The sequence below is a fragment of the Peromyscus leucopus genome, chromosome 1 (assembly GCF_004664715.2).
Source record: "Peromyscus leucopus breed LL Stock chromosome 1, UCI_PerLeu_2.1, whole genome shotgun sequence".
Lineage (NCBI taxonomy): Eukaryota > Metazoa > Chordata > Mammalia > Rodentia > Cricetidae > Peromyscus > Peromyscus leucopus.
Window position 1 is genome coordinate 171,156,674 of NC_051063.1, and position 26,535 is coordinate 171,183,208.

Here is a 26,535-nt window from a genome sequence, read left to right on the forward strand (position 1 = left end):
AATCTAAGATATGCCTGCTTCTCTGCCTACACAGAGATCATATCTTCATGTGTCCTGAGGGATATCTCAGGCTCACATTCACAAGTATATTCCTCCACTAATAACTTGCTTGTCTCAGCCCTTCATGGACACATTCCTGGTGGATGAAATCTAGTAAGTAACCATGGCTTAGAAATTTTTCATCAGACCCCCCCCCTCATTTTTTCTCTCCCATTTTTATTTAGTAGCTATGTTAAAGTGGTTTCACCTTTTGTATAACATGTGTCTCCCCACACCCCTTATGTATCAATGCTGTCCTCACCTCTTTACTCCTTGTTATGATCATTTGGGGTTCAAACCTCACCAGTCTGCTCAAGAGTGATTATTAATGCTAATGTTGACCAAGGTGGTATGGTATTTATGAAGTGGCTGGTCCTGTATTTGTATCTGGCTTCATCTATATGATGAGTCTGTCACATAGAAATTATTTCCATTCAGATGATGAAAAACTGGAGCTTAAAGTGGTTTTCAAAAATTACTTAAATCTGTATGGTTAATCAGAGATAGACCAGACTACCTGGCTTCAAGGCTAACCCTAGTGGTAGGAATAATTATAGCAATATTTTTTTTCTTTCTCTATGTGTGGTAATTTGCCAAAGAAAGGTTACTTGATTATTATATGAAGTCTTTAAAAACTACTATGAGGCAGGTGAAATATGTGATATAACCTAGCATCCTAGCATCAGAGGCTGAGGCAGGAGGATTGTGAATTTGAGGCAAGTCTGGTTAATATAATGAGACCCCTGTCCCCTAAAAGTTCCTGAATCCCAGTAGAAGGAGAACACTAAGGATGAGGATGAAGATAAACAAAACAGAGACTAGAGTAACTGCAAAGAAAGCTGATGTACCAAAAGTTGGTTCTTCAAAAATAATTAACAACATTAGCAAACTTTTCCCAGATTAACTTTGAAAAAAAGCAGATGGATATTAATACAATTTGTGACCTCACCATCCATTCTCAAGAATATGAAGAATTTCAAGAGCACTCAGTAGTTATATGCTAACTGTTGTGTGGCCTAGATGCAAAGGACAATTTCCAACAAACATGGATTCTTTAGAGATAGAAGCATAAAAGAAACCAAATGGAATAGCTATATAACCAAGAAGATTGGATCAACAAATAAATTGACAAAATTTCACAGAATTTGATAAGAAAAACACAGAAACTGGATAGAAGTCCAGCTTATTGTAACCAAGGCCATACATGGAAACCCACAGCCAAAATCATATGCAGTGGGGAGACTGACAGCATTCTCTCTAAGATGAGGAAGAACACAGGATGCTGCTGTGACCACTTCTGTTCAAGAGACCTTTAGGAGTGCTACACAGAGCCATTAGGCTAGACAATGAAATGAACGTACCCAATTATGAGGTGCTAAATATATCTCTAGATGACAGGAACTTGTTCATAGAAAATCCTGAACATTCTACAGAACCTTCTCAGAACTAAATGAGAAAAACTAGTAAATTGGTTGGCTAATGAAATGAACATGCCCAAGTGAGATGTATTTCTGTATACTACTATTGACTTTGAACAATTTGATTTTCATTTTTCCTGGCAGTAGTGGAGCTTGAACCTAGAGCCTCATGCGTGCCTGGCAAGTGTTCAGCCCCTGAGCAATAAATAGTCCCAGCCATAACAGTAAACAATTGGAAAGGAAATGAAGAAAATATTTATTTGTGAAAGCACCAAAAAGAATAAAATACTTACAATTAAATTCACCAAGGAGATAAAAGACTTGCACTCAGAAAACTACCAAATAAGAGATGATGAAAGAAGACAAGAAATGACAGCCATTGGCATTGATGGTTTGGAAGACTTAATCTCATTATTACTGTTGTTCTGCAGTACTGGGATTGAACTGAGTGCTTTGTGCAAGGTAAGCAATTCACTACCACTGAGCTCTACTCTAAGCTATGCCTTCTAATTTTTATTTAGAAACAGGATGACACTAAATTAATCAGGCTGGCCTTGAATTGGTTGTAGTAGGCACTTTTAGAACTTGTTACTCTTGCCTCATCTTCATAAGTGGATGGGACTTTTTTTTAAAAGAGGACATTATCCCTGAATGTACTCTATCAGTTCTATGCATATCAGATCAAAACCCCAGTGGCATTTTGCACAGAAATAGCAAAGTCCATTCTAGCTGTCCTGAAACTCACTATATATATCAAGCTGGCCTCAAACTGCCAGAGATCCACTTGTCTCTGCTCCAAAGAGCTAGGGTTATAGGCAAACACCATCAAAAATGGCCTTAAAATTATCTTGAAAAAAACAAGAATAAAATTGCAGTACATCCCACATGATTTCATAATTTTAGTACAAAGCTGCAACAATCAAAATCTTATACTTACTACTGACATAAAGGCAGAAATACACATCAGTAATATATCAGTAATATAGAATTAGAAAGCCCAGAAATGCTCATGCACACTGGCCATGATTAAATTTTTTTTTTTTTTTTTTTTTTTTTTGGTTTTTCGAGACAGGGTTTCTCTGTGTAGCTTTGCGCCTTTCCTGGAACTCACTTGGTAGCCCAGGCTGGCCTCGAACTCACAGAGATCCGCCTGGCTCTGCCTCCCGAGTGCTGGGATTAAAGGCGTGCGCCACCACCGCCCGGCGGCCATGATTAAATTAAAGATTAGTTAAAACGATAAATATGTGTGTTTATGGGGCACAGTTTTGCATATATATTACAATGTGTGTCAGATACGCACAGTTGGCATATCCAGCATTTCATCTGTCACTCTTTATGTTTCTTAAAAACATACATTTCTGCTGGCTCTTTTGAATTAATTGGTGTGAAACGGAGTTGTCCTATTGAGTTACAGAACTTGGAAGTCATTCTTGCTGTCCATCTGAACCTCTGTGACCAAATGTGTTTTGATCAAGCTGCTAAGAATGCACAATGTTAGAAGAAAAGTCAGTTAAACAAGGGATGTTAGGAAGATGTAATATCCATGTAAAAGAATGAAGTTAAGCCTTCACCTAACAGCATATACAAATCAACTCTACCTGGATCAAAAACCTAAAATGGATCAGACCTTAAAGTCATCAGACTTTTAGGAGACAGGATGAAAGCACCTTGAAATTGGATTTCAAATGGTGTCTTTGTTATGATGCCAGATGCATCACATGGGCCTTTTGGCTGCTTGTATGCTTCTATACCACATGCATGTTTTCTACATAAGGAGGACAGAAGAGGGTGTTGAATTCCTTGAAACTTCAGTTACAGATAATAATAAGCTGCCATGTGGGTGCTGGGAATTAATCCCCTGTCCTTTGGAAAAGCTGCTAGGGCTCTTAACTATTGAGCTATCTCTCCATGCATTTGGTTTATGGAACTGGAGAGATAGCTCAATAGTTAAGAATCACACACACACACACACACACACACACACACACACACACACACACATTTACTACTACTACTACTACTACTACTACTACTACTACTACTACTACATACCACAAAAAAACAGATACCAGAAAAAAAAGAGTCTGTGCTAGGAGCATGAGGATAAGAAACTCAGTATATGGGCCGCAAAAATGGCTCAGTTGGGAAGAGTGCCTACAGTTTCCCTTCCAGTACCGATGGCCAACTACCACACAGATATAAATGCACAAACAATGTGGGCCAGAGAAATGGCTTACCAGATAAAGGGCTTGCTCACCTACCTTAGTTAAATTCTCTGTCCCGAGAGAACTGGCCCCCAGAAATTGTCCTATGACCTCCACACACAGGAGGGGAACACCCATACAAAATGAATAAATATGCAAACGTAGTAAAAAACTCAATACAGGTCCTTTCTATCTATGCATTTTATATTTATGGATCAAAACCTTGGAAACAAACTACTTGGAAAAGTATTTCTAGAAAAATGTTTTGTTTCCTCCTATCTTCGTCCTGTATTCAACAGAATAAGACTAGGGTCTATGCAGTATTCATATTAGTTATTGGAAATAATCTAAAGAAAATTTGATTGTGTGGTATGGGGTGTAGTGTAACATGAATATTTTACTAGATTCTGAGGGTGGTCTGTGTGTCTGACTCAGACCCTAAACTCTTAATCACTTTGCATTTCTATTTGCTATATTAACATCTATTGTTATTATTATTATCCAGGTCTCACAATGTAATCTGGGCTGTCCTTGTGCTTCTTTTTTTATTAAGAGATTTTCTATTCATTTCACATACCAACCACAGATTCCGCTTTCCTCATTCCCCAGTCCACCAGTGTTCCCACCCAGTACACCCCTGATTCCCAACTCCTCCAAGGCAATGTCTCCCATGGGAAGTCAGCAGAGCCTAGTCCATTCAGTTGAGTGGCCTTGTACTTCTATGCCTTCGGCTTCATGTTCTCTCTTTTGAGACTATGTAGCTCTGGCTAACCTGAAACTGGTTACAAAGAACAGGGTGGCTGGGAACTCATAGAGATCCAACTGACTCTTCCTCTGGTGTGCTGGGGTTAAAGGCATGCAGCACTGTGCTCACCTTGCTTGGTGTGTTATCATGAGATTAACATGCATCCATCACAAAGCTGGCTGTATTTGTATGTTGAAACAGGTTTTTCTCCTTGTGACTTTGACCCAGTCTGCACTCTATTGATAAAGAAACTGCCCTCACCCCGAAAGCTATGGAGTAACAAGGGAGAAGAGTTCACTCACCTATTATGTCCACCTGGATGGGGTCACTCCTCTGGGAACTGACTGGATTGGATACTTCACACTGATAGTCCCCGGAATGCGAACTCCTGGCAGGGACTATTTCGAGGGTGCTGTTGTTCGAGGACAACTTCATCTCATTTGTGATTCTCAGACTGTGGCCTTTGAAGAGCCAATGGATTGAGATCCCAGGGTCGTTTGACAAGCACTTCAGGATCACAGAGGTCAGGTCTTTGACCGTGGTGTTGGTGAGTTGGATGGAGGGTTTAATCACTGGTTCTGTGAATAAACAATGGAAGGGACCAGCTGAGAGTCCTTCACCCTCAGAGATCTCAGCCAGCTCCCAGGGCACATACAACGAAGGGGCCCTCTGCAATTCACATGTTCAAGATACAGTCTGTAAAGAAAGAGCTGAATCATTCAACTATCAATATGACCCACAGTGACCCTGACTCAGGGTATTTGTGTAGATTCCACACTGCGAGGCTCTTCAGCCCACATGTCCAGAAATCTCAGGGTAGAGGAATGTATTTTCCACTGATATTTATGGGTATTCTTGCTCACATTTTCTCTGACTGTGAACAGTCAGATCTTGCCTTTATGAAATAGCATTTTAATTTTTATTAAAAAATTAGTCATAGGGTTAAGATGGCCAAGGTAACTTAGAGGTGTTAAAGGATAGACCTCAGGACTGGGAGAAATCCTTAACTGAAGAATTTCTGTTTGTAGAAAAATTGTATTTCCTGCCCCACAGATATGGATTAAATACTACAGAGAAGAAGTGAATAGTCACAGTGTTGACCACAGCCTGACACTCTAATCCTCAGTACTGATATTTTTGAGACAGGGTCTCACTGTACAGTTCTGGCTAGCTTGTAACTTGCTATGTAGACCAGGCTGCTTCAAAATCACACTATGTGCCTCTTCCTCCTCAGTGTTGGGATCAAAGGTATGTACAGCCATGCTCAGCTGATATTTGTTTTTTGAACCTTGAGAAGAGTAAGCAAAAGAACATCATCAACTGTCAGAGACATAGTTCACCCTGACTCAGAAGAGGGCTCTCAGACACCTTCTCCACCCACTCTTTCCATCCCATCGAGTCAGAGCTGAGCCTGGACCCCACCCATGAGACAGGGGCAGACCTGGGAGCAGAGGTCTAGTCCCTATCTGTGTGGAATATTTTCCCCCAATTTGGAGAAAAAGAATGTGAGCACAGTTGAAAGCCCTGGGTGTTCCTTGTAGGTCATGGAGATCATAAAATGAAAATGGAGGGGACAGGAAAGCTTGTGTTAGGCACAGAAAGAAATCTTGACCTTGAGGCTCTCCTAACCATGGAAAGTCCTTCACATAACTAAAGACTTTTCAATACTGGAAAAACTTCCTCTTCACATTGCAAACTCCATCCCTATCGGCCAGAAACCAGAGAACCAGGAAGGCATTAGACATCTTGGGGGAAGACTGAGTTTTGCTAGTTTCCATAGTCCTGGGCTGGAAATTCAATGCTTCTGCACCTTCCCAGAAAGCCAAAAGACTCCACCCTTAACCTGGTGCTGATATTTCAGTGATCCACTTACTAAGGACTGTAATGTTCTTGACTGTGCTCTTACTGAGGACAGTGAAAGTTATAGACAAGTCAGGTATAAGATCCACTCTTATTAGTATGGATATTGGGAATATAGAGCTCTTGGGAGGATGACTGGAGCTCTCCATTGACAAACCAAGAGTACTGTGCAGGTGGGTTAGCATCTGTGTGGCAGGAGATGTGAGGTTTGTCCTTGAATGAAAATGAATATTTGAGGGGAATATGATCAAGACATCAGGACCATCTGGAGAAAATAGAATAAAATCACACATGATGTCAGCAAAGAGGAGGGGAAATCATGGTCTGTAGAAGGACATAGTAGCTCTTTGAGCTATGCTTTAACCTTAGTTGAGCAGGTCCTACCCAGAGCTGGGGTGCAGAATAGCAGAAGAGTACTCATTCATCAAGCACAAGCCCTGATCCATCTCAAGCACAACACACAAACATCCCCACTGCACACTCATGTGTGCACTGAGGCGGAGTCTGACATATCCCCTGTCTCCATTACCCTGAGCCTCTCTAGGCAGGAGAATCCCTGCAGCCCATTTAAGCTCAATGCTGGGCCTGTCTACATGTGCTTGGGCTGGGACAGGATGCCCTGGCAGCCTAGGTATCTGTATGGTGGTCTGTGTCATGAACCCAAGGGGACTGGAACCGAGTATGGCATAGTTCTAGCCCTCTGTATTTAGGCAACTGGGGCCAGGATGAAACAGAAAATACTTACAGGTAATGTTCAGAGTGAATGGGTCAGTGGGGAGTCCCTCACTGAGTCTCAGATTCACATTCATTGGGTCCAGTGTCAATCCTCACAACACTGAGTACAGCGAGAGTCCTGTTTTCCACAGACAGCTTCAGCCTGTCCTCTTCTCAGAGGCTTTGATCATTTATCCTCCACAGGTAGGCTGTATTCTGAGTCTCAGGCTCACACATTAATGCTACTGAGTCCTTACCCTCCATGGGATTGGAATTGTTGTTTGTGATGTTGGGCTTGGGTAGCAGTAATGTGCTGACCACAGAGAGATGATTTATCATGTGTGGTACTTCTGATTCTTGCAATGACATCTTACAACCAGAGATAGTCTCTTAACTCCTAGCTGACCCATATCTTTAAATAATCAGGCAGGAAGCAAATTAAAGGCAGATGGAGTGGCTGAGTGCTCAGAGATAATGGGGCCTCCTGTGCTGTGTATGGGAGAAGAAAAGACTTTCTCATGTGTGAACTGAGCTGCAGTGTTTGGTGCTGCGGGCCGCAGGAATATATCATAAGAACTCAGCTGGTTATGGCAAAGTCACTACCTGGAGGGATCATGGAATTCCTCCAGAGGAAGCCAAATCCCAAGGAGTTTTTGGTGTTACTTGGCTTGTTATATATCAGCTGTATTCTGTTATGAAAATCATGTGTGCCTTCATAGCTTTCCCAATTGACTTTTCCCTAAGAAGGACTAACAGTGTAGACTGAGCACTCTCTGGACATACACATTCCAGGTAATTTGGAGAACAGCCTCAGGGAAAGGCTTTCTCTGGAATCAGATATCTCCCTTGGCCACTTTCAAGGACTACAGGAAACACCACCCAGGTGGACGCCCAACTGCCAAGGACTAACAATGATAACAGCCCACCTGAAAGTTTCCTGACTTAAATTCCACAAGGAGACATCACCCAGGTGGTCACCCAATTTCCGAGGATTAACAGTGATAACAGCCCACAGGCGAGTCTCCTGACTTAAGGTAAATTCCACAAGGAGACACTGCCCAAAGTCAGGTAGACATTAAGTAATAGCTTTACACAATTTAGTCAGACCCCTCCTTTCTTACAGCCTTACTAACTTTATAGACCTCTAGCTACTTACCTAACCACTTCTAGGAATATTTAGATAAACTTCTGTGCTAACAGCTATGCTCAGCCAGAACTCCCAGTTCAAGCCTCGCTGTAATTATCATTATTGGTAGCATCTGGCCAGGTCCATCACCGGATGGAGGAAAGTACCTTATCAGAGATACCTCTGTACTCTCTAGAACAGACTTAAGCATCCAGGCTACCTGTTTGAGAAGGCCTGGCGGATGTGCCAATTAAGCCTTACTTCCTCAGACAATCACTGTCTGAGGAAGTTCAGGCTGAGTGTCCTGGGTGGAGGGAGGATTGTGATTTGGGGGAGATATATAACTGTAAAGCAGAGGACAGGCAGAAGAGAAGAGAATGGAAGAACGAGATGGGTAAGAACTTGAGAGGAACGAGCTGAGATGGGGAAGAACTAGATTGAAGAGCAAAAAGAGAGGACTAGAGGAACGAGATGGAAGATGAGGAAGAGCCAGATGGGGAAGAACAAGATGAGGAAGAGCCAGATGCGAGAGAAGGAGATGGGAGAGAAGCTGATGGGGGAAAGAACTAGATAGATGAGAACCTAGAAGGGACAGAACTAGATGAAGGAATTAAGATAGAACCTAGAGGGGACAGTAGATAAATACAGAGAGAAATCAGGCAAGAAAGGAGCTAGACATGAGAACAGAACTGAAGCTGTGTATAAAGGATGTTATGCCAGAGGAATTAAAGCAAGTGGACTATAGAACTCGGTGTGCTGCGATTATATTTCCTGATAATAGTCCTCGCCGTCAGTAGTTCTCTCTCCTGAGCCCCTGGGATGTATAATATTGAGGCTGGTCCCTCTAATATTATACAAGAGTTTGGTGATGGTCAGACTCAAGACTTGGAATCAGAGACCTCATTTTATCTCCTGGTCCTCACCGACCCATTGCCTGCCTTGAGACACAAGGTTCAGGTCTCTCCAGCTACACTGATTTCTCCTACTGAGTGTAGACCAGAGCCCTCTCAGCCTTTGCTGTTCTGGGCTGTCCTACAGATAGGTTATGATTGAGCTTCCCTGAGGAACCTGACAGCCTGTCAGAGATCCCACAAGGCTCAGGATCTGCCTGACATTTAGTTCAGGCTGGGCTATAGTTGGGCTATTCTTGTCAGGTGTTTGATGTTGATTGACATGAATCTGGGAACCCTATAAGAATCCTGAGTCTATGAAATGATCTGGAGGAGTGAATGTCACCTAGTAGGTCTTCATGGTGGGGAGGTTGGAGATGTGTATGTAGACCAATAGCTTGTGCCAAGGATGGCCTATGTGACCCTGACTCAACCACTGTGTTTCCTGTGTTTCCTATAATAGGACACATGGTAAATGATCATTGCTAGGCATCTAAGATAACCTTAAATGTGAACAATGACCAGTCCTTCCTCAAGTAGTGTCTACTAGTATTTGCCTGCAGGAAATAATCCCTGCACTGTGGTTAGAGAGATGGCTCAGTGGTTAAGAGCACTGGCTGCATTCTGGGGAGGACCTGCCCAACTTGGCCCCAGGTTCTGGCCATTGGGCAGGACCCCAACCCCACCCTCACTGGGGAGGTTCCTCTTTTCCAAGATCCCAGGCATACCCTGGGGTCTACACACCCTGCCCCCACACCCATCTGCCCAAGACCCATGTCACTGCCTGAGATTCAGAGATCAGCCCCCAGCTCCCATCCAACCCAGAGCTTCCATTGGGACCAGAGAGAGGATTCCTGAATCTGTCAGCTATGTCTGGACCAAGAACGCTGATAAGGCCAAGAACAAATCCACAAGGAGATGGGCAGATGTCAAGGCAGAAGTACATACAACAAAATAAAGAGCAATACAGCATCACCAGAACCTAGTCCTCCTCCAACCTAGCTAGACCTGAACATCACAAAATGGAAGAAGCAGAAGAAAGCAACCTTATGAATAACATCGTGAAGATGCTAGAAGCTTATAAAGAAGAAATCCAAAATGAGATTGAGGAACAAACAATAAATGGGAAGAATGCTATAGAAAACTAGAGGAAAGGACAAATAAAGCAGAAGAAAAAAATAAATCCCTGAAAGAAAATCATGAAAAAGCAATGAAACAGATGAGGGTAACAGTCCAAGACCTGAAAAGGGAAATAGAAAAAATGAAGGAGACACAAACAGAGGGCATGCTGGAAATAGAAAATCTGAGTAATGAGCAGGAACTTCAGATGCAAGTATAACCAACAGAATGCAAGAGATGGAAGAGAGGATCTCTGGTGTTGAAGATACAGTAGAAGAAATAGACTCATCAGTCAAAGAAAACACTAAGGCCAACAAAGTCATGACCCAAAATGTCCAAGAAATTTGGGACACCATGAAAAGACCAAACCTACAAATAATAGGGATGAAGGAAGGAGAATAATGCCAACTCAAATGCACAGAAAATATATATTCAACAAGATCATAGAAGAAAACTTTCCCAACTTAAAGAAGGAAATACTTATGAATATACGAGAAGCCTATAGAACACCAAACAGAGTAGACCCCCCCCCAAAAAAAAGTCACCTCACCACATAATAATTAAACAACTAAATGTACAGAATAAAGAAAGAATATTAACAGTAACAAAGGGGAAAGACCAGGTGACTTATAAAGGCAAAGCCATCGGAATAACACCCAATTTCTCAATGGAGACTTTGAAAGCCAGAAGGACCTGGACAGATGTAATGCTGACTAAGACACCATGGATGCCAGCCTAGACTAATATACCCAGCAAAACTTTCAGTCATCATAGACAGAGTGAACAAGATATTTCAAGACAAAGCCAGATTTAAACAACACTTATCCACAAACCCACCCCTACAGAAAGAAGTAGAAGGAAAATTCCAACCTAAGGAATTCAGATACACCCTCAAAAACACAGGCAATAGGTAACACCACAGCAGTAGCCCCAAAGAAGAAAAGGACCCACACACTACCACCAAAAAAAAATAACAGGAATGAACAATTACTGGTCATTAATATCCCTTGATATCAATGGAATTAATTCACCTATAAAAAGACACAGGCTTACAGAATGGATATGGAAGCAGGACCCATCTTTCTGCTGCATACAAGAAACACACCTCAAATTCAAAGATAGACACTACCTAAGAATGAAGGTCTTGGAAAAGTCTTTCCAATCAAATGTTCTTAAGAAGCAATTGGGTGTAGCCATCCTAATATCCAGCAAAATAGACTTCAAACTAAAATCAATCAAAAGAGATCAAGAAGGGCATTATATGCTCATCACAGGAAAAATCCACCAACACGAAGTTTCATATCTGAACATTTATGCCCCAAACACAAGGGCACACACATATGTAAAAGAAACATTACTAAAGCTTAAATCATATATAAAACCCCACACATTAATAGTGGGAGACTTTAACACCCCACTTTCACCACTGGACAGATCTCCCAAATCAAAACTTAACAGAGAAATAAAGGACTTAACTGATGTTATGACTCAAATGGACTTAATCGATATCTACAGAACATTCAATCCTAACAAAAAAGAATATACCTTCTTCTCAGCACCCCATGGAACCTTCTCTAAAACTGACCACATACTTGGCCACAAAGCAAATCTCAACAGATACAAAACAATTGGAATAACCTACTGCGATCTATCAGACCACCATGGTTTAAAGTTAGATTTCAACAACAACAAAAACTGCAGAAAATCTACAATCTCGTGGAAACTGAATAATGCTCAACTGAATCACCAATAGGTTAAAGAGGAAATAAAGAAAGAAATTAAAGACTTCCTAGAGATCAATGAAAATGAAGAAACCACATACCCAAACTTATGGGACACCATGAAAGCACTGCTAAGAGGGAAATTCATAGCATTAATGCCCACATAAAGAAGTTGGAGATATCTTACACTAATGACTTAACAGCACACCCGAAAGCTCTAGAAAAAGAAGAAGCAAAGTCTCCCAGAAAAAATAGACGCCAGGAAATTATCAAAGTGAGAGCTGAAATCAATAAAATAGAAACAAAGGGAACAATACAAAAAATTAATGAAACAAAGAGTTGGTTCTTTGAGAAAATCTACAAGATAGACAAGCCCTTATCCAAACTAACCAAAAGACACAGAGAGAGCACATCAAAATTAACAAAATCAGAAATGAAAAAGGGGACATAACAACAGACAATGAGGAAATCCAGAGAATCATCAGATCATACTTCAAAATCTTGTAGTCAAAAAAAATTGGAAAAATCTAAAAGAAATGGATAATTTTCTGGATAGGTACCACATACCTAAGTTAAATCAAGACTAGACCAACCATTTAAATAAACCAATAACACCTAAGGAAAAAGAATCAAACATTAAAAGTCTCCCAACCAAAAAAAGCCCAGGACTAGATGTCTTCAATGCAGAATTCAACTAGATCTTCAAAGAAGAGTTAATACCAACACTCTTCAAATTATTTCACACAATAGAATTATCAAACTCCTTCTAAGAGGCTACAATTACCCTGATTCCTAAACCAAACAAAGATGCAACAAAGAAAGAGAAGATAATTTGCCTTGCTATCCAATTTTCAATAAAAGATAGCTCACCAAACAGATTTCAAAAAACTTTTACTGTTTCTTCATTAAAATAAATTTGCTTTACATTGACTGTTCTCAATAATCAATCACCTATGTCTCCTGACTAATTAAATACATAAACGCTTTTGGATGTAATGTTTTTATAAGGGTATGAACGTTTAGATATAGAGACCATTTAGAAAAGTTAAAAAATAACTTACGTTATATGAATTTCCAGTTATTGGGATAGATAAATAAAACATATAAACATCTAGATATGATATAAATGATACCCACATCTCAGTAAATAACCTACAGATACTGAGGATGTATACCTAAGGTAGATGTATGGATAAAGTTTTTATTGAGATCTGAGATATATAGGCTTTAGAAATAGACTTATATAAGCATTAATACAGTAGTCTACAGATGTCCCCCAGAGAAGACCTGGGACTAATAAAAGGCCATAGCTCCTCCAGTGTACAAAGTATAATAATTGTCCAAGGAATAATTGATCCTGACTTTACTGGGAAAATTAAGATTAGTGTAAACCTCCTACAAAAACAATGCAGATTCTACAGGACAGCGCCTAAGGGAGCTGCCAGTTTGGATTCAAGTTTTATGGTCTTCTGGGTTCAGGAAATTAAATATTGCAGACCAACTAAACCCTTAAAATACAGGGAAAGAAAATAATTGACTTGCTAGACATAAGCATAGACATTTCTTACATTTTAGAAAATGATTGGCCAAGTACTTAAGACAACTATTACTCCTTCATCTCTTATCAGTCTAGGTCAAGCTAACCAAAAGCTCAGAAATATTAAAATCGTCAGATAGATAATATTATGGCATATTCTGCCCAAAGGTCATCCCCTTTATACCTAACACTCTGTGGGAAAGAGACATGCTGCAGTTAATTTGTGTATCATTAATCCCTGCTATGGACTAATATCAGCTCAAGTGCTATAGATGGGTGTTAAACTTAAAAGAACTCGGGTAAAGAAACCAAAGGCATAATTGAGCCCATTATTCTAGAAATTATAAGTGACAGACATGGCCTAGGGTATCAAAATTTATCCAAGGGGCCACTGTTGACTGCCTACCCCACTACATGGAAATCCGGTGTTCCTATCTGGGTTAAGTAATGTACTTTGAATGCTGAGAGAATTGCAGCTGCCATTTGTCTGGTGGAGAAGAAGCTTAAAAATAGGGCATATAAAGCCTCCCACCAGCCCTTGAGTCGCCCCAATATTTGTTGGTTAGAAAAACATCAGGCTTACAGGCTGTTACAAGACCTTAAAAAATTAAATGAACTTTATTGGAGTCAAGGGGAGCTTCACAATCTAGATTGCCATCTCCCACTGCCACCCCTAGAATTCAAAACATAATTGTCATAGACTTACAAGATTGCTTCTTCACCATTCCTCCTCACCCTATAGATCATCAGCCTTTCACTTTTAGCTTGCCTTCTAACCCTGACACAATGGAAGTCAAAAGCTGACATGCAGAGCAGGAAATATGAGTTCTGTTTATCCAGAACTCATTTATTGAGCTGAGTTCCTCATCATATATACAGATTAGCTATCAGAACTAACTGTAGATTATACTTTCTTCACAGTCCCCCAAACCAATCATAATAAGTATGTATGTACATGTATATTGCAATACATTTATTGCACAGGTGATATTATATTCATATCAAACTATAAAACTTATGATTCTGTGAGACTGCAACTGTTCCCTGAAACAGAGCCCACCAGCACCCGATCAGACTAAGAAGTGAGTATCCTAAGAAGTCTTTATCCTCATACTCGAACATCCCAGCTCCTAGGATTTGGACCCAGGGTAACAACCCTGTACCCCTACACCACTACCCATTGCAGTCCCAGTTACAGGCCAGTTGGCAGGCAGATCTCCTGCAGACAGGTCAGACTCCCACCAACCACCATCAGACCTTGTAACCCAAAAGTCCCACATCCCCAAAATCCCACCCACCCTCCAAGACTGCAACTGTTCCAGCAGAGAGAGCCTGCCAGCACTCGATTGGACTAAGAGGTAGATCCGTGTCTAGGTGGGGCCCAGGGACACAAACCTGTGTGCCCACACCACCACCCATTGCAGTCCCAGTCTCAAGCCAATAGGCAGGCCTCCTGCAGACAGGTCAGACTACCACCATCCCCCACCAGACCCTGTAACTCAAAAGCCCCACCTCCATAATTCCCACCCAACCTCCCAGACTGCAACTGTTCCCTGAGACAGAGCCTGCCAGCACCGGATTGGATAAGAGGTGAGTCTTTATCCTCATACCCAAACACACCAGCCCCTAGGCATTGGGCCCTGGGGCATATCCCTGTACCCTTACACCACCACCCGTTGCAATCCCAGTTTCAGGTCAGTCAGCAAGAAGACCTACTACAGACAGGTCACACTACCACCATTCCCCACCGGACCCTGTAACCCACAAGCTCCACTCTGTACTGGTATAATTTCCTTAGTTATGGTAAGGGATAAGTTAGATATGAAACCTTAGACACACAAATATAAGATGGATAGGATATCTTCTTTAATTTTGTCAAATATAAATAGACTAGATATTATAAATAGACTAGATATTGTAACTAGAGATCAGGAATACAAGGAACATACCTAAACATAATAAAGGCAATTAACAGCAAGCCAACAGCCAACATCAAATTAAATGGAGAGAAACTCAAAGTTACTCCACTAAAATCAGGAAAAAGACAAGACTGTCCACTCTCCCCATACTTATTCAACACAGTGCTTGAAGTTCTAGCTAGAGCAATAAGACAAGAAAAAAAAGATGAAGTGTATACAAATTGCAAAGGATAAGTCAAACTTTCACTATTTGCAGATGATAAGATAGTATACATAAGTGACCCCAAAAATTCTACCAGGGAACTCTTACAGCTGATAGACTCTTAAGTAAGGTGGCAGGATAAAAGATTAACTCAAAAAAATCAGTAACCTTCCTATATACAAATGAGAAAGAAATCAGAGAAATATCACCATTTATAATAGCCACAAATAATGTAAAAAACCTTGGGGTAACTCTAACTAAGAAAGTGAAAGACCTGTATGATAAGAACTTTAAGTCTCTGAAGAAAGAAATCAAAGAAGATATCAGAAAATGGAAAGATCGCCCATGTTCATGGATAGGTAGAATTAACATAGTAAAAACGGCAAACTTACCAAAAGCAATCTCCAGATTCAATGCAATCCCCATCAAAATACCAAACATTCTTCAGAGACTTGGAAAGAAAAATACTTAACTTTATATGGAAAAACAAAAAACCTAGAATGGCTAAAAAATCCTGCACAATAAAGCAAACCCTGGAGGCATCATGATCCCTGACCTCAAGCTCTACTATAGAGCTATAGTAATAAAAACAGCTTGGTACTGGCATAAAAACCAACACATGGGCCAATGGAATAGAATTGAAGACCCTGGCATTAATCCATGCACCTATGAACATATGATTTTTGACAAAGAAGCCAAAACTATACAGTGAAAAAAGAAAGCATCTTCAATAAATGGTGCTGGCATAACTGGATGTCAACGTGCAGAAGATTGCAAATAGATACATATCTGTCACCATGCACAAAACTCAAGTCCAAGTGGATCAAAGACCTCAACCTAAATCCAGTTACACTGAAATGGATAGAAGAGCAAGTAAGGAGTAGTCTTCAACACATTAGCACAGGAGACCACTTCCTAAATATAACACCAGTAACATAGACACTGAGAGAAACAATTAATAAATGGGACCTCCTGAAACTGAGAAGCTTTTGTAGAACAAAGGAAATTGTCAATAAGACAAAATCACATCCTACATAAAGGGAAAAGATCTTCACCAACCCCACATCTGACAGAGGGCTGATCTCCAAAATACATAAAGAAATCAAAAGGCTAGACATCAAAGTACTGAACAATCCAATTAAAAATGGGCTACAGAGCTTAACAGAGAATTCTCAACAGAAGAATCTCAAATGGCTGAAAGACTTTCAAGGAATTGCTCAACGTCCTTAGTCATCAGGGAAATACAAATCAAAAGAACTTGAGATACCATCTTACACTTATCAGAATAGCTAAGATCAAAAACACTAAACACAGTTTATGTTGGAGAGGATGTGGAGCAAGGGGAACACTCCTACACAATTGGTGGAAAGGCAAACTTTAGAAATCAGTAGGGCGCTTTCTCAGAAAATTGGGAATCAAGGTTCCTCAAGACCCCCTATATCACTCTTGGAAATATAACAAAGGAATGCTCAATCTTACTACAAGAACACTTGCTCAACATGTTCATATGTCAGCATTATTTCTAATAGCAAGAACCTGGAAACAACCTAGATGCCCATCAACTGAAGAATGGATAAAGAGCCAGGTGGTGGTGGCACACGCCTTTAATCCCAGTACTCGGGAGGCAGAACCAGGCAGATCTCTGTGAGTTCGAGGCCAGCCTGGGCTACCAAGTGAGTTCCAGGAAAAGGCACAAAGCTACACAGAGAAACCCTGTCTCAAAAAAAACAAAAAAACAAAAAAGAATGGATAAAGAAAATGTGGCACATATACACTATGGAGTACTATTCAGCTGTGAAAAACAATGATATTATGCAATTTACAGGCAAATGGATGGAACTAGAAAATATCATCTTGGGTGAGGAAACCCAGATTCAGAAGGACAAACATGATATGTACTCACTCATAAGTGGATACTAAATGTAGGGCAAGGGAAGGCCAGACTCTGCCCACAGCTTCTGAGAGGCTAGCAGACAGGGAGGGACCCGGGAAGGTTACATAGATAGCCCAGCGAAGTAGAAGTGAATGGGATCTACATGAGCAGGCTAGGCGTGGGGTAGGGTGACAGAGAGCAAGGAATGGGTGGTGAGAACTTAGGGAAATGGGAGGGTCAAGCTAGAGCAGGGACAGAGTGGGAGAGCAGGGAAAGGATACTGTGATAGATAAAGACATAATGGGAGTGGGAAGAGCTAGGCCAGGGAAGCTCTCAGAAATCCACGGGAATGACCCCATCTTGAACTGCAGGCAGTGATCAAAGGGGTGCCTGGACTGATCTACTCCGGTGACTGGTCTAGTGAATACCCTAACTGTCATCATAGAGCTTCTATCCAGTGACTGACGGAGGTAGACTCAGGGGTCAGTGGCCAGGTGCCAGACTGACCTCCAGGAATATCAAGTCGATGGGAGAGAAGAGGGATTCCATGGGCGGGAACATCCAGATCATGATGGGAAGACATGCAGAGATGACTAGCCAAACTGGTGGAGACCCATGAATTGTGAACTAGTGGCTGTGGAGACCCCAGGGGACTGGACAAGGCCCTCTGGATTAGGAAGAGGGTTGTTTTGCTGAAACTGCTTGAGGGACACCAGGATCGGGGAATCAGGATCCATCCCTGGTGCATGGGCAGGCTTTTTGGAGTCCAGTGCCTGTGGTGTGGCACCTTGAGCAGCCTTGGTGAGGCGGGGAGGGCTTGGACCTGCTTCAGCTCAGCGTGCAGGGTTCTGCTGACTCCCCATGTGAGAACTTGATTTGAGCATGTGGGCATGGGTGGTTGCTTGGGAGGGAGTGCAGGGGTGAGAGAAGGGAGGATGTGGGATCTGTGGGTGGTATGTAGAGTGAGTAGAAAAATTGTTAATAAAAAATGAAAAAAAAAACTTATGAGTCTATAGAGTGGCAGATAGGTCTATACTTCACTTTCTCATGTATGTCTAACAATTATAAATTCTCTCTCTGTGGAAGCTTACACATGAAGCCTACATCCTTACGATTTATGGGTATGAAGTAAAGAAATAATACACCATTTATTTCACTGCTTTTCTATTTTAGGAAGGCCTAGAGCTCATAATTGGACAAACACCTTACATATACTTCAAGAGCTCTTAACAATTGGTGCTTAACTTTTCATATCTCTCACTACAGGCATCCCTTATTATCCACAGGCCAAGCCACAAAGTTAAACCTAAGCAGCCAGAACCTTCTCACTTGAATTTGTAAAGGTCCTGATATTTTCATAATGTCAAAAAGAGGATATGCTTACATGTTTTCACAGGATGCTGACCCATCTTTATGAATCCTGGATTGCCTGGTCACACCATATACTAGGCTGCTGCAGGACAAAGGTGCACTAAAGCTGCCAGTCTGAATACAGGCTGCTATTTACCTCTAGATATTTAATATTGAGCTGTGACTTTATAAACAAATTGGTACAATTCCAGATCTTTTTGATGAACTCTGTTCATCAATTATATCAAAACTTATAAAAATATGATTAGGAATAAACCTGTCCTACATGAATTTTTACTAATTTTGACCAAAGATAATAGGACTTGAGATATATTATGAATGAAACATTTCAGATTTCATTCTCTGACTATCCTGCTGTTTTGCTGAGACTCCAAATATTCATAATTTTGTTCTGACAAAATTATCCACTGTTATCATATAGCTAATATGCCTAAAGATTTTGTCTTTTAAGAAGGTTCTTAATAAGCTTCAGGAAATTTAAATATTCACCAGTGTTCACAAGCAAAGAAGGACCAGGAGGAATGCAACCTCACTACAGTGTATGTCTTCCACTTGAAAATTTTCTTCTCTGGGAGGGTGGATCGTTCCCTCACTCCCTGGCCTGATAGTCTCTTCTCTCATCTACTAAAGCCATGCATTTACTACTCCATAGGTACACTTAAGAGAAAAGGTTTCCTCCTTAAAACTCTTCAAATTCATGTTCTAATACACATATTTGTTTCCAGCAGAAATTCTGATGATTTAAAGAGTTACAAGTTTTCATCCTCTGGACCACAGAAATGCTGTCTAGCTGCAGGTCTGCACCCCATCCTCCGTCCTCCATCCCACATGGATGTGCTGTCCAGCTCAGCCCTGCATCATGCCCTCTAGCACATGAGACAGAAAATCCTGCTACCCATGTCTTACCCTGCAGAGCCTGAAACAGCCTGCTCTTCCTGGGTTTCCACTGCATTCCAGCCTTCAAGACCCTCAGCTTCAGACCCATATCAGCAGGAAGTAACCACGAATGATTTCTACAGCACCATTGTGCCTTACCCCTCTTTCAGTGCTGAACTCCCCAGCCCAGGGGCTGTACTGACCTTAAAAATGCTATATTATTAATACTATAAATTCTGCCCATGATCCTGAAATGTATATCCTATCAGATTTTCTCCTCAAGTACTTCTGACACTCTTCTGTATATAAGTCTGCTATGTATATCCTGACACAAATTATTACAATCCTCCCATAGCTAAATGGGTCAATATTGCCTTGATTACAAATTTTAATTATTAGGTCAGTTTTAACTGCAGCCTTGGTCCCACAGGTGCTCATGACTAACTCAAGTAACTCTTTATCTAACAATGCCTCTTTTAAATACAGTTTAAACAAATTAATACCACTAATCAGAGATTGATAGAGGTATGTTACAAACTAATCATTTCTTTTTGATAATCACAGTTATAGTATTTAGACATATTTGACCATATTATGTATACTAGCTAATGATCGATTTTTATGGTACTCCTCTGCTCCCTTTTTGGAACAGAGATATTCTGATCATATACAACTACACCTATTAGATGGCTAAACTAATTCTTAGCTTGTCATCTACATAGATTATTGATTTTAAATATTAATCAACCATTACTTTTCATTTTTCAAGTCACCTCCAATTTAATTTTTTCATGTTTTTCTCTACCCTAGCAAGAATTAAAAATTCTCCTTTTTTAAAAAAATGAAAAAACTGAACTGCTGCAAGCCATAGGAATATGTAATGGAATTTAGCTACTATTCCAAATGCTGCTACTTGGAAAGGTCAAGGACATTTTGGAAAGTCAAGCCATGGTTTAAGAAGTCTTGGTGAGATTTTAGCTTTGTATATATATTAGCTGGTTCCTACAATGACATTCTTGTATACTATGAGTGTGTCCAAGAACTCCTAACAATGTATTTATCTAAAATACCTATCAAGCATCCAAAGCCAAACAATCTCCTGAAGTAAGGTAATACCCTTATGGAAACAACACCTGTCTCCAGGTCAGAGGATACTTCTTGTGCAATTTAAGCTGAGACCCTCTTTTCTTTTATAATTATTATTATTAATATTTTTTCTATAATCAGCTTGATACAGTACAAATTCCTATCCTAATAGTGAAATGTTTCACTGATGCTTGCCCAGTGATTGTGTAAAACCAAAACTTATTATAAGCCACAGTCATCTTAGGGTCCCCCCTGATATGTAGACTCCCTGGATCTGTGGGTTGCAGTCTAGTTGTCCTTTGCTTTGTATCTAGTAGCCACATATAAGTGAGTACACACCATGTTTGTCCTTCTGGGTCTTGGATACCTCACTCAGGATGATATTTTTTAGTTCCATCCATTTGCCTGCAAATTTATGCTGTCACTGTTTTTCTCTCCTGAGTAGTATTCCATTGTGTATATTTACCATGTATTCTTAATCCATTCTTCAGTTGATGGACACGTAGGTTGTTTCCAGGTTCTGGCTATTACAAATAATGCTGCTATGAACATAGGTGAGCATGCATCTATTTGTTATGATTGAGCATTCCTTGGGTATATGCCCAAGAGTGGAATAGGGGTTCTTGAGGTGGATCAATTCCCAATTTTCTGAGACACCGCCATATTGATTTCCACACTGGTTTTACAAGTTTGCACTCCCACCAACAGTGAATGTGTGTTCTCTTTGCTCTGCATCCTCTCCAACATAGACTGTTATTAGTGCTTTTAATCAGAGCCATTCTGACAGGTGTAATGTGATATCTCAGATTTGTTTTGATTTGCATTTCTCTGGTGACTAAGGATGTTGAGCATTTCCTTAAATGTCTTTCAGCCATTTGAGATTCTTCTTTTGAGTATTCTCTGTTTAGCTCTTTAGCCCATTTCTTAATTGGATTGTTCAGTATTTTGATGTCTAGTTTCTTGAGTTCCTTATATACTTTGGAGATCAGTCCTCTGTCAGATGTGGGGTTGATGAAGGTCTTTTACCATTCTGTATGCTGTCTTTTTGTCTTATTGACCATTTCCTTTGTTTTACAAAAGCTTCTCAGTTTCAGGAGGTCCCATTTATTAATTGTTTCTCTCAGTGTCTGTGCTACTGGTGTTATATTTAGGAATTGGTCTCCTGGGCCAATGCGAGACTCTCCTTTCTTATACAACCTTACTAACATTATAGACTCCTAACTTCTTACTTAACCACTTCCAGCAATGTAGACTGAGCACATAAATCCCATTTTCTTGATAGATTAACCAATCATTAGCTCTCAGTTGACCTCCTCTTGTACCACTCCCTTTTGGGTTGGAAAACAAAGCCTGACAGGCACTGCGTGAGAAAAATTTTAACTGACCATTATGACTCAGTAGGAATTCAAGCCTGATGACCTTGCTCTGCCAGAGGATTGCTATAGCTTGGGACTTGGAGAAACTGAGAGATATAAGGAGACTTAGAGGAAGATTTTGAGGAGATAACTTAAGGAAACGATGAAAGATGAGGAAAAGCCAGATAGGGAAGTACTATATGGGTAAGGACAAGATGAGAAGGCTCTGATGAGGCAGAATTAAGATGAGAGAATTAAGATAGAACTTAGAGGGGACAGTAGATAAACATAGAGAGAAATCAGGCAAGAAAGGAGCTAGGCAGGAGAACAGCACTGTAGCTCTGTAGACAGGATTTTATTCCAGAGGAATAAAGCTGACAAAGAAAGAGCTTGGTTTCTTTCAGATTCATTTTCCAAAATAATTGTCACTGTTCATAGCTTCTCTTCTGGGCCTCTTGGAAGAATACTATTAAGGTGGATCCTTCATAATATTCAAGAATAACTTTCTCTATTTTATAGGACCACAGTGGCTTATAGTTAGATTTCAACAACAAAAATTACAGAAAGACTACAGTCTAATGGAAACTGAATAATGCTCAAGCAAATTACCAATGGGTCAAGGAGGAAATAAAGAAAGAATTAAAGACTTCCTAGAATTCAATGAAAAGTGAATATACAACATACCTAAACTTATGGGAAACTATGAAAGCAGTGCTAAGAGGAAAATTCATAGCACTGAATGCCCACAAAACAAAGTTGGAGAAATCTCACACTAGGGATTTAACAGCACACCTGAAAGCTCTGGAACAAAAAGTAGCAAACTCACCCAGGAGGAATAGATGCCAGCAAATAATCAAATTGAGGGCTGAAATCAATAAAATGAAAACATGTAGAACAATACAAAGAATCAATGAAACAAAGAGTTGGTTCTTTGAGAAAATCAACAAGTTAGACAAGTCCTTGTCCAAACAAACCAAAATGTAAAGAAAGAACATCCTAATAAAGAAAATCATAAATGAAAAGAGATACATAATAACAAACAAGAAGGAAATCCAGAGAATCATTAGGTCATACTTCAAAAACCTGTACTCCACAAAATTGGAAAATCTAAAAGAAATGAACAATTTTCTGTATAAGTACCATATACTAAAATTAAATCAAGACCAGATAAACAATTTAAATAGACCTATACCCTTAAGGAAATAGAAACAGTCATTAAAATCTCCCAACCAAAGAGCCCAGGCCCAGATGGTTTCAGCACAGAATTCTACCAGTTTTTCAAAGAAGTGCTAATACCAATACTCTTCAAATTGCTCCACACAGTAGAAACAGAAAGAACATTGCCAAACTCTTTTTATGAGGCTACAGTTACCCTGATAAACAACCGCATAAAGATGCACCAAAGAAAGAGAATCCTAGACAAATCTCCATCATGAACATTGATGCAAGAATACTCAATAAAACACGGTGTTTCTAGGTTAGTTCTCCCTCTTTCTTCCAATCCTGGAATTTCATCAGTTTCATCCAGGCAATCACATGAAGTGGTGGGAATGTGAGATAGGGCAATTACAATTTTGTGTGTTGAATATCCAGTGTTTCCATAGCTATATCTTTCTCAGGGTCTCAGTTGTGGCAGCCATGAATAAGTGGTCTCTTGTGGCTGTGATCTAAGTGATAGAAGGCCCAGGCTATTGACTCTCAATAGAGCAGCTCCTCTGCAGAGACCATGGGTTCTGCAATGGGGTAGGAAAGCAAGAAAGACCCTGTAAGACCCCACTCCCCTCTGTTTGGTGACTGTGGATAAATCAGCCTCGAACTTGCAGAAAATCTGTTGGAACTGCTCTGCAATCTAAGTCATGCTTCCTTCTCTGCCTGTACAGATATCATATATGAATGTGTCCTGAGGGTTATTTCAGGCTCACCTTCACAAGTATATCCCTCCACCAATACCTCACTTGTCTCAGCCCATCATGGTTATATCTGTGAGGATGAAAACTAGTAAATTACCAGGTTTAGAAATTTTGCATCAGACCCACCCTCTTTTTTATCACCCATTTTTATTTGGTAGCCATGCTGGAGTGTCTTCACACTTTGGATAACTGTGTCTCCCAACACCCCTTATGTATCAATGTTGTGCTCACATTTTACTTCTTGTTGTAAACATTTAGGGCTCAAATCTCACCAGTCTGCTCAAGAGTGATTATTAAGCTTATGCAGGGACGCTTGGCTCAGTCTGGGAGGAGGGTACTGGACCTGCCTGGACTGAGTCTACCAGGTTGATCTCAGTCCTCGGGGGAGGCTTTGCCCTGGAGGAGGTGGAAATGGGGGGCTGGCTGGGGGGAAGGGGAGGGGGTGCGAGGGGGAGAACAGGGGAACCCGTGGCTAATATGTAGAGCTGAATGGTATTGTAAAATAAAATAAAAGGAAAAAAATAAAATAAAATTTTTTAAAAAAGGGAATTATGAACCATTAAAAAAAGAGTGATTATTAATGCTGATGTTGACCAAGGTGGTATGGTATTTATGATGTGACTGGCCCTGTATTTATATCTGGTTTCATCTATATGATGAGTCTGTCACATAGAAATTATTTCCATTCAGATGATAAAACTGGAGCTTAAAGTGGTTTTCAGAAATTACTTAAATTTGTTTGGATAATCAGAGATAGACCAGGCTACCTGGCTTCAAGGCTAACCCTAGTGGTAGGAATAACTGCAGAAACATTTTTTTCTTTCTCTGTGTGTGGTATTTTGCCAAAAAAGTTTACTTTATTATTATATTAAGTCTTGAAAAACTACTATGAAGCAGGTGAAATGTGATATAACCTAGCATCCTAGCATCAGAGGCTGAGGCAGGAGGATTGTGAATTTGAGGCAAGTCTGGGTTTTATAATGAGAACCTTGCCCCCATAAAGTTCCCCCATGCTAGTGAAAGGAGAAAAATAAAGATGAGGATGAAGATGAACAAAACAGAGACTAGAGTAACTGCAAAGAAAGCTGATGCACCAAAAGTTGGTTCTTCAAATTAGATTAACAGCATTAGCAACCTTTTCCCAGATTAACTTTGAAAAAATAAGATGGATATTAATACAATTTGAGACCTCACCATCCATTCTCTAGAATACGAAAAATTTCAATAGCACTAAATATTTATATGCTAACTGTTGGGTGGCCTAGATGGAATGGACAAATTCCTACAAACCTGGATTCGTAGAGGTGGAATCATGAAAGAAATAAAATCAAATAGCTGTGTAACCAAAAAGATTGAATCAACAAAAAATTGACAAAATTTCACAGACTTCGATAATAAAAACACTGAAACATGATGGAAGTCCAGCTTAGTGTAACAAAGGCCATACATGGAAACCCACAGCCAACATCATATTCAGTGGGGAGACTGACAGCTTTCTCTTTAAGATCTAGAAGAACACAGGTTGCTGCTATGATCACTTCTGTTTAAGAGACTCTTAGGAGTGTGACACAGAGCCATTAGGCTAGACAATGAAATGAAGGTACCCAATTATGAGGTGCTAAATATATCTCTAGATGACAGGAACTTGTTCATAGAAAATCCTTAACATACTACAGAAAGTTCTCAGAACTAAATGAGCAAAACTAGTAAATTGGTTGGCTAGTGAAATGAACATGCCCAAATGAGCTGTATTTATATACTACTATATATACAGTAGTAGTATACTACTACTGACCATGACCAATTTGATTTTTGTTTTTCCTGGCAGTAGTGGAGCTTGAACCTAGGGCCTCATGCATGCCCGGCAAGTGTTCAGCCCCTGAGCAATAAATAGTCCCAGCCATAACAGTGAACAATTGGAAAGGAAATGAAGAAAGTATTTATTTGTGAAAGCACCAAAAAGAATAAAATACTTACAATTAAATTCACCAAGGAGATAAAAGACTTGCACTCAGAAAACTACCAAATAAGAGATGATGAAAGAAGACAAGAAATGACAGCCATTGGGGTTGATGGGTTGGAAGACTTAATCTCATTATTAATGTTGATCTGCCATACTGGGATTGAACCCAGGGCTTTGTGCATGGTAGGCAATGCACTACCACTGAGCTATACTCTAAGCTCTGTGTTCTAATTTTTATTTAGAAACATGATATCTCTAAATTAATCAGGCTGGCCTTGAATTGGTTGTGGTAGACACTCTTAGAACTTTGTATTCCCACCCCAGCTTCTTTCAGGCATAAGCCAGCTACCTGAAAGACTTTTTTTTTAATAGATGACAATATCCCTGAATGTAGTCTATCAGTTCTATGCACATCAGATCAAAACACCAGTGGCATTTTGCACACAAATAGAAACATCCATTCTATCTGTCCTGGAACTAACAATATAGATCAGACTGGCCTCAAACTCCCAGAGATCCACCTGTCTCTGCTCCCAAGAGCTGGGGTTAGAGGCAAGCACCACCATACCTGGCCTTAAAAGTATCTTGAAAAAAACAAGAATAAAAT

The 26,535-nt window shown here is 40.2% G+C and overlaps 1 protein-coding gene across 2 annotated transcripts in view; it reads right to left on the minus strand.

The window, feature by feature from the left end:
• LOC114687429 (carcinoembryonic antigen-related cell adhesion molecule 1-like) overlaps positions 1-26,535 on the minus strand; it is a 69,188-nt gene that overhangs the window by 34,950 nt on the left and 7,703 nt on the right. For both annotated transcript variants that reach the window (XM_037201485.1, XM_037201483.1), the window contains exon 4: positions 4,709-4,984. In XM_037201485.1, the coding sequence (XP_037057380.1) occupies positions 4,709-4,984 (276 nt within the window). The remainder of the gene's footprint in view (positions 1-4,708; positions 4,985-26,535) is intronic.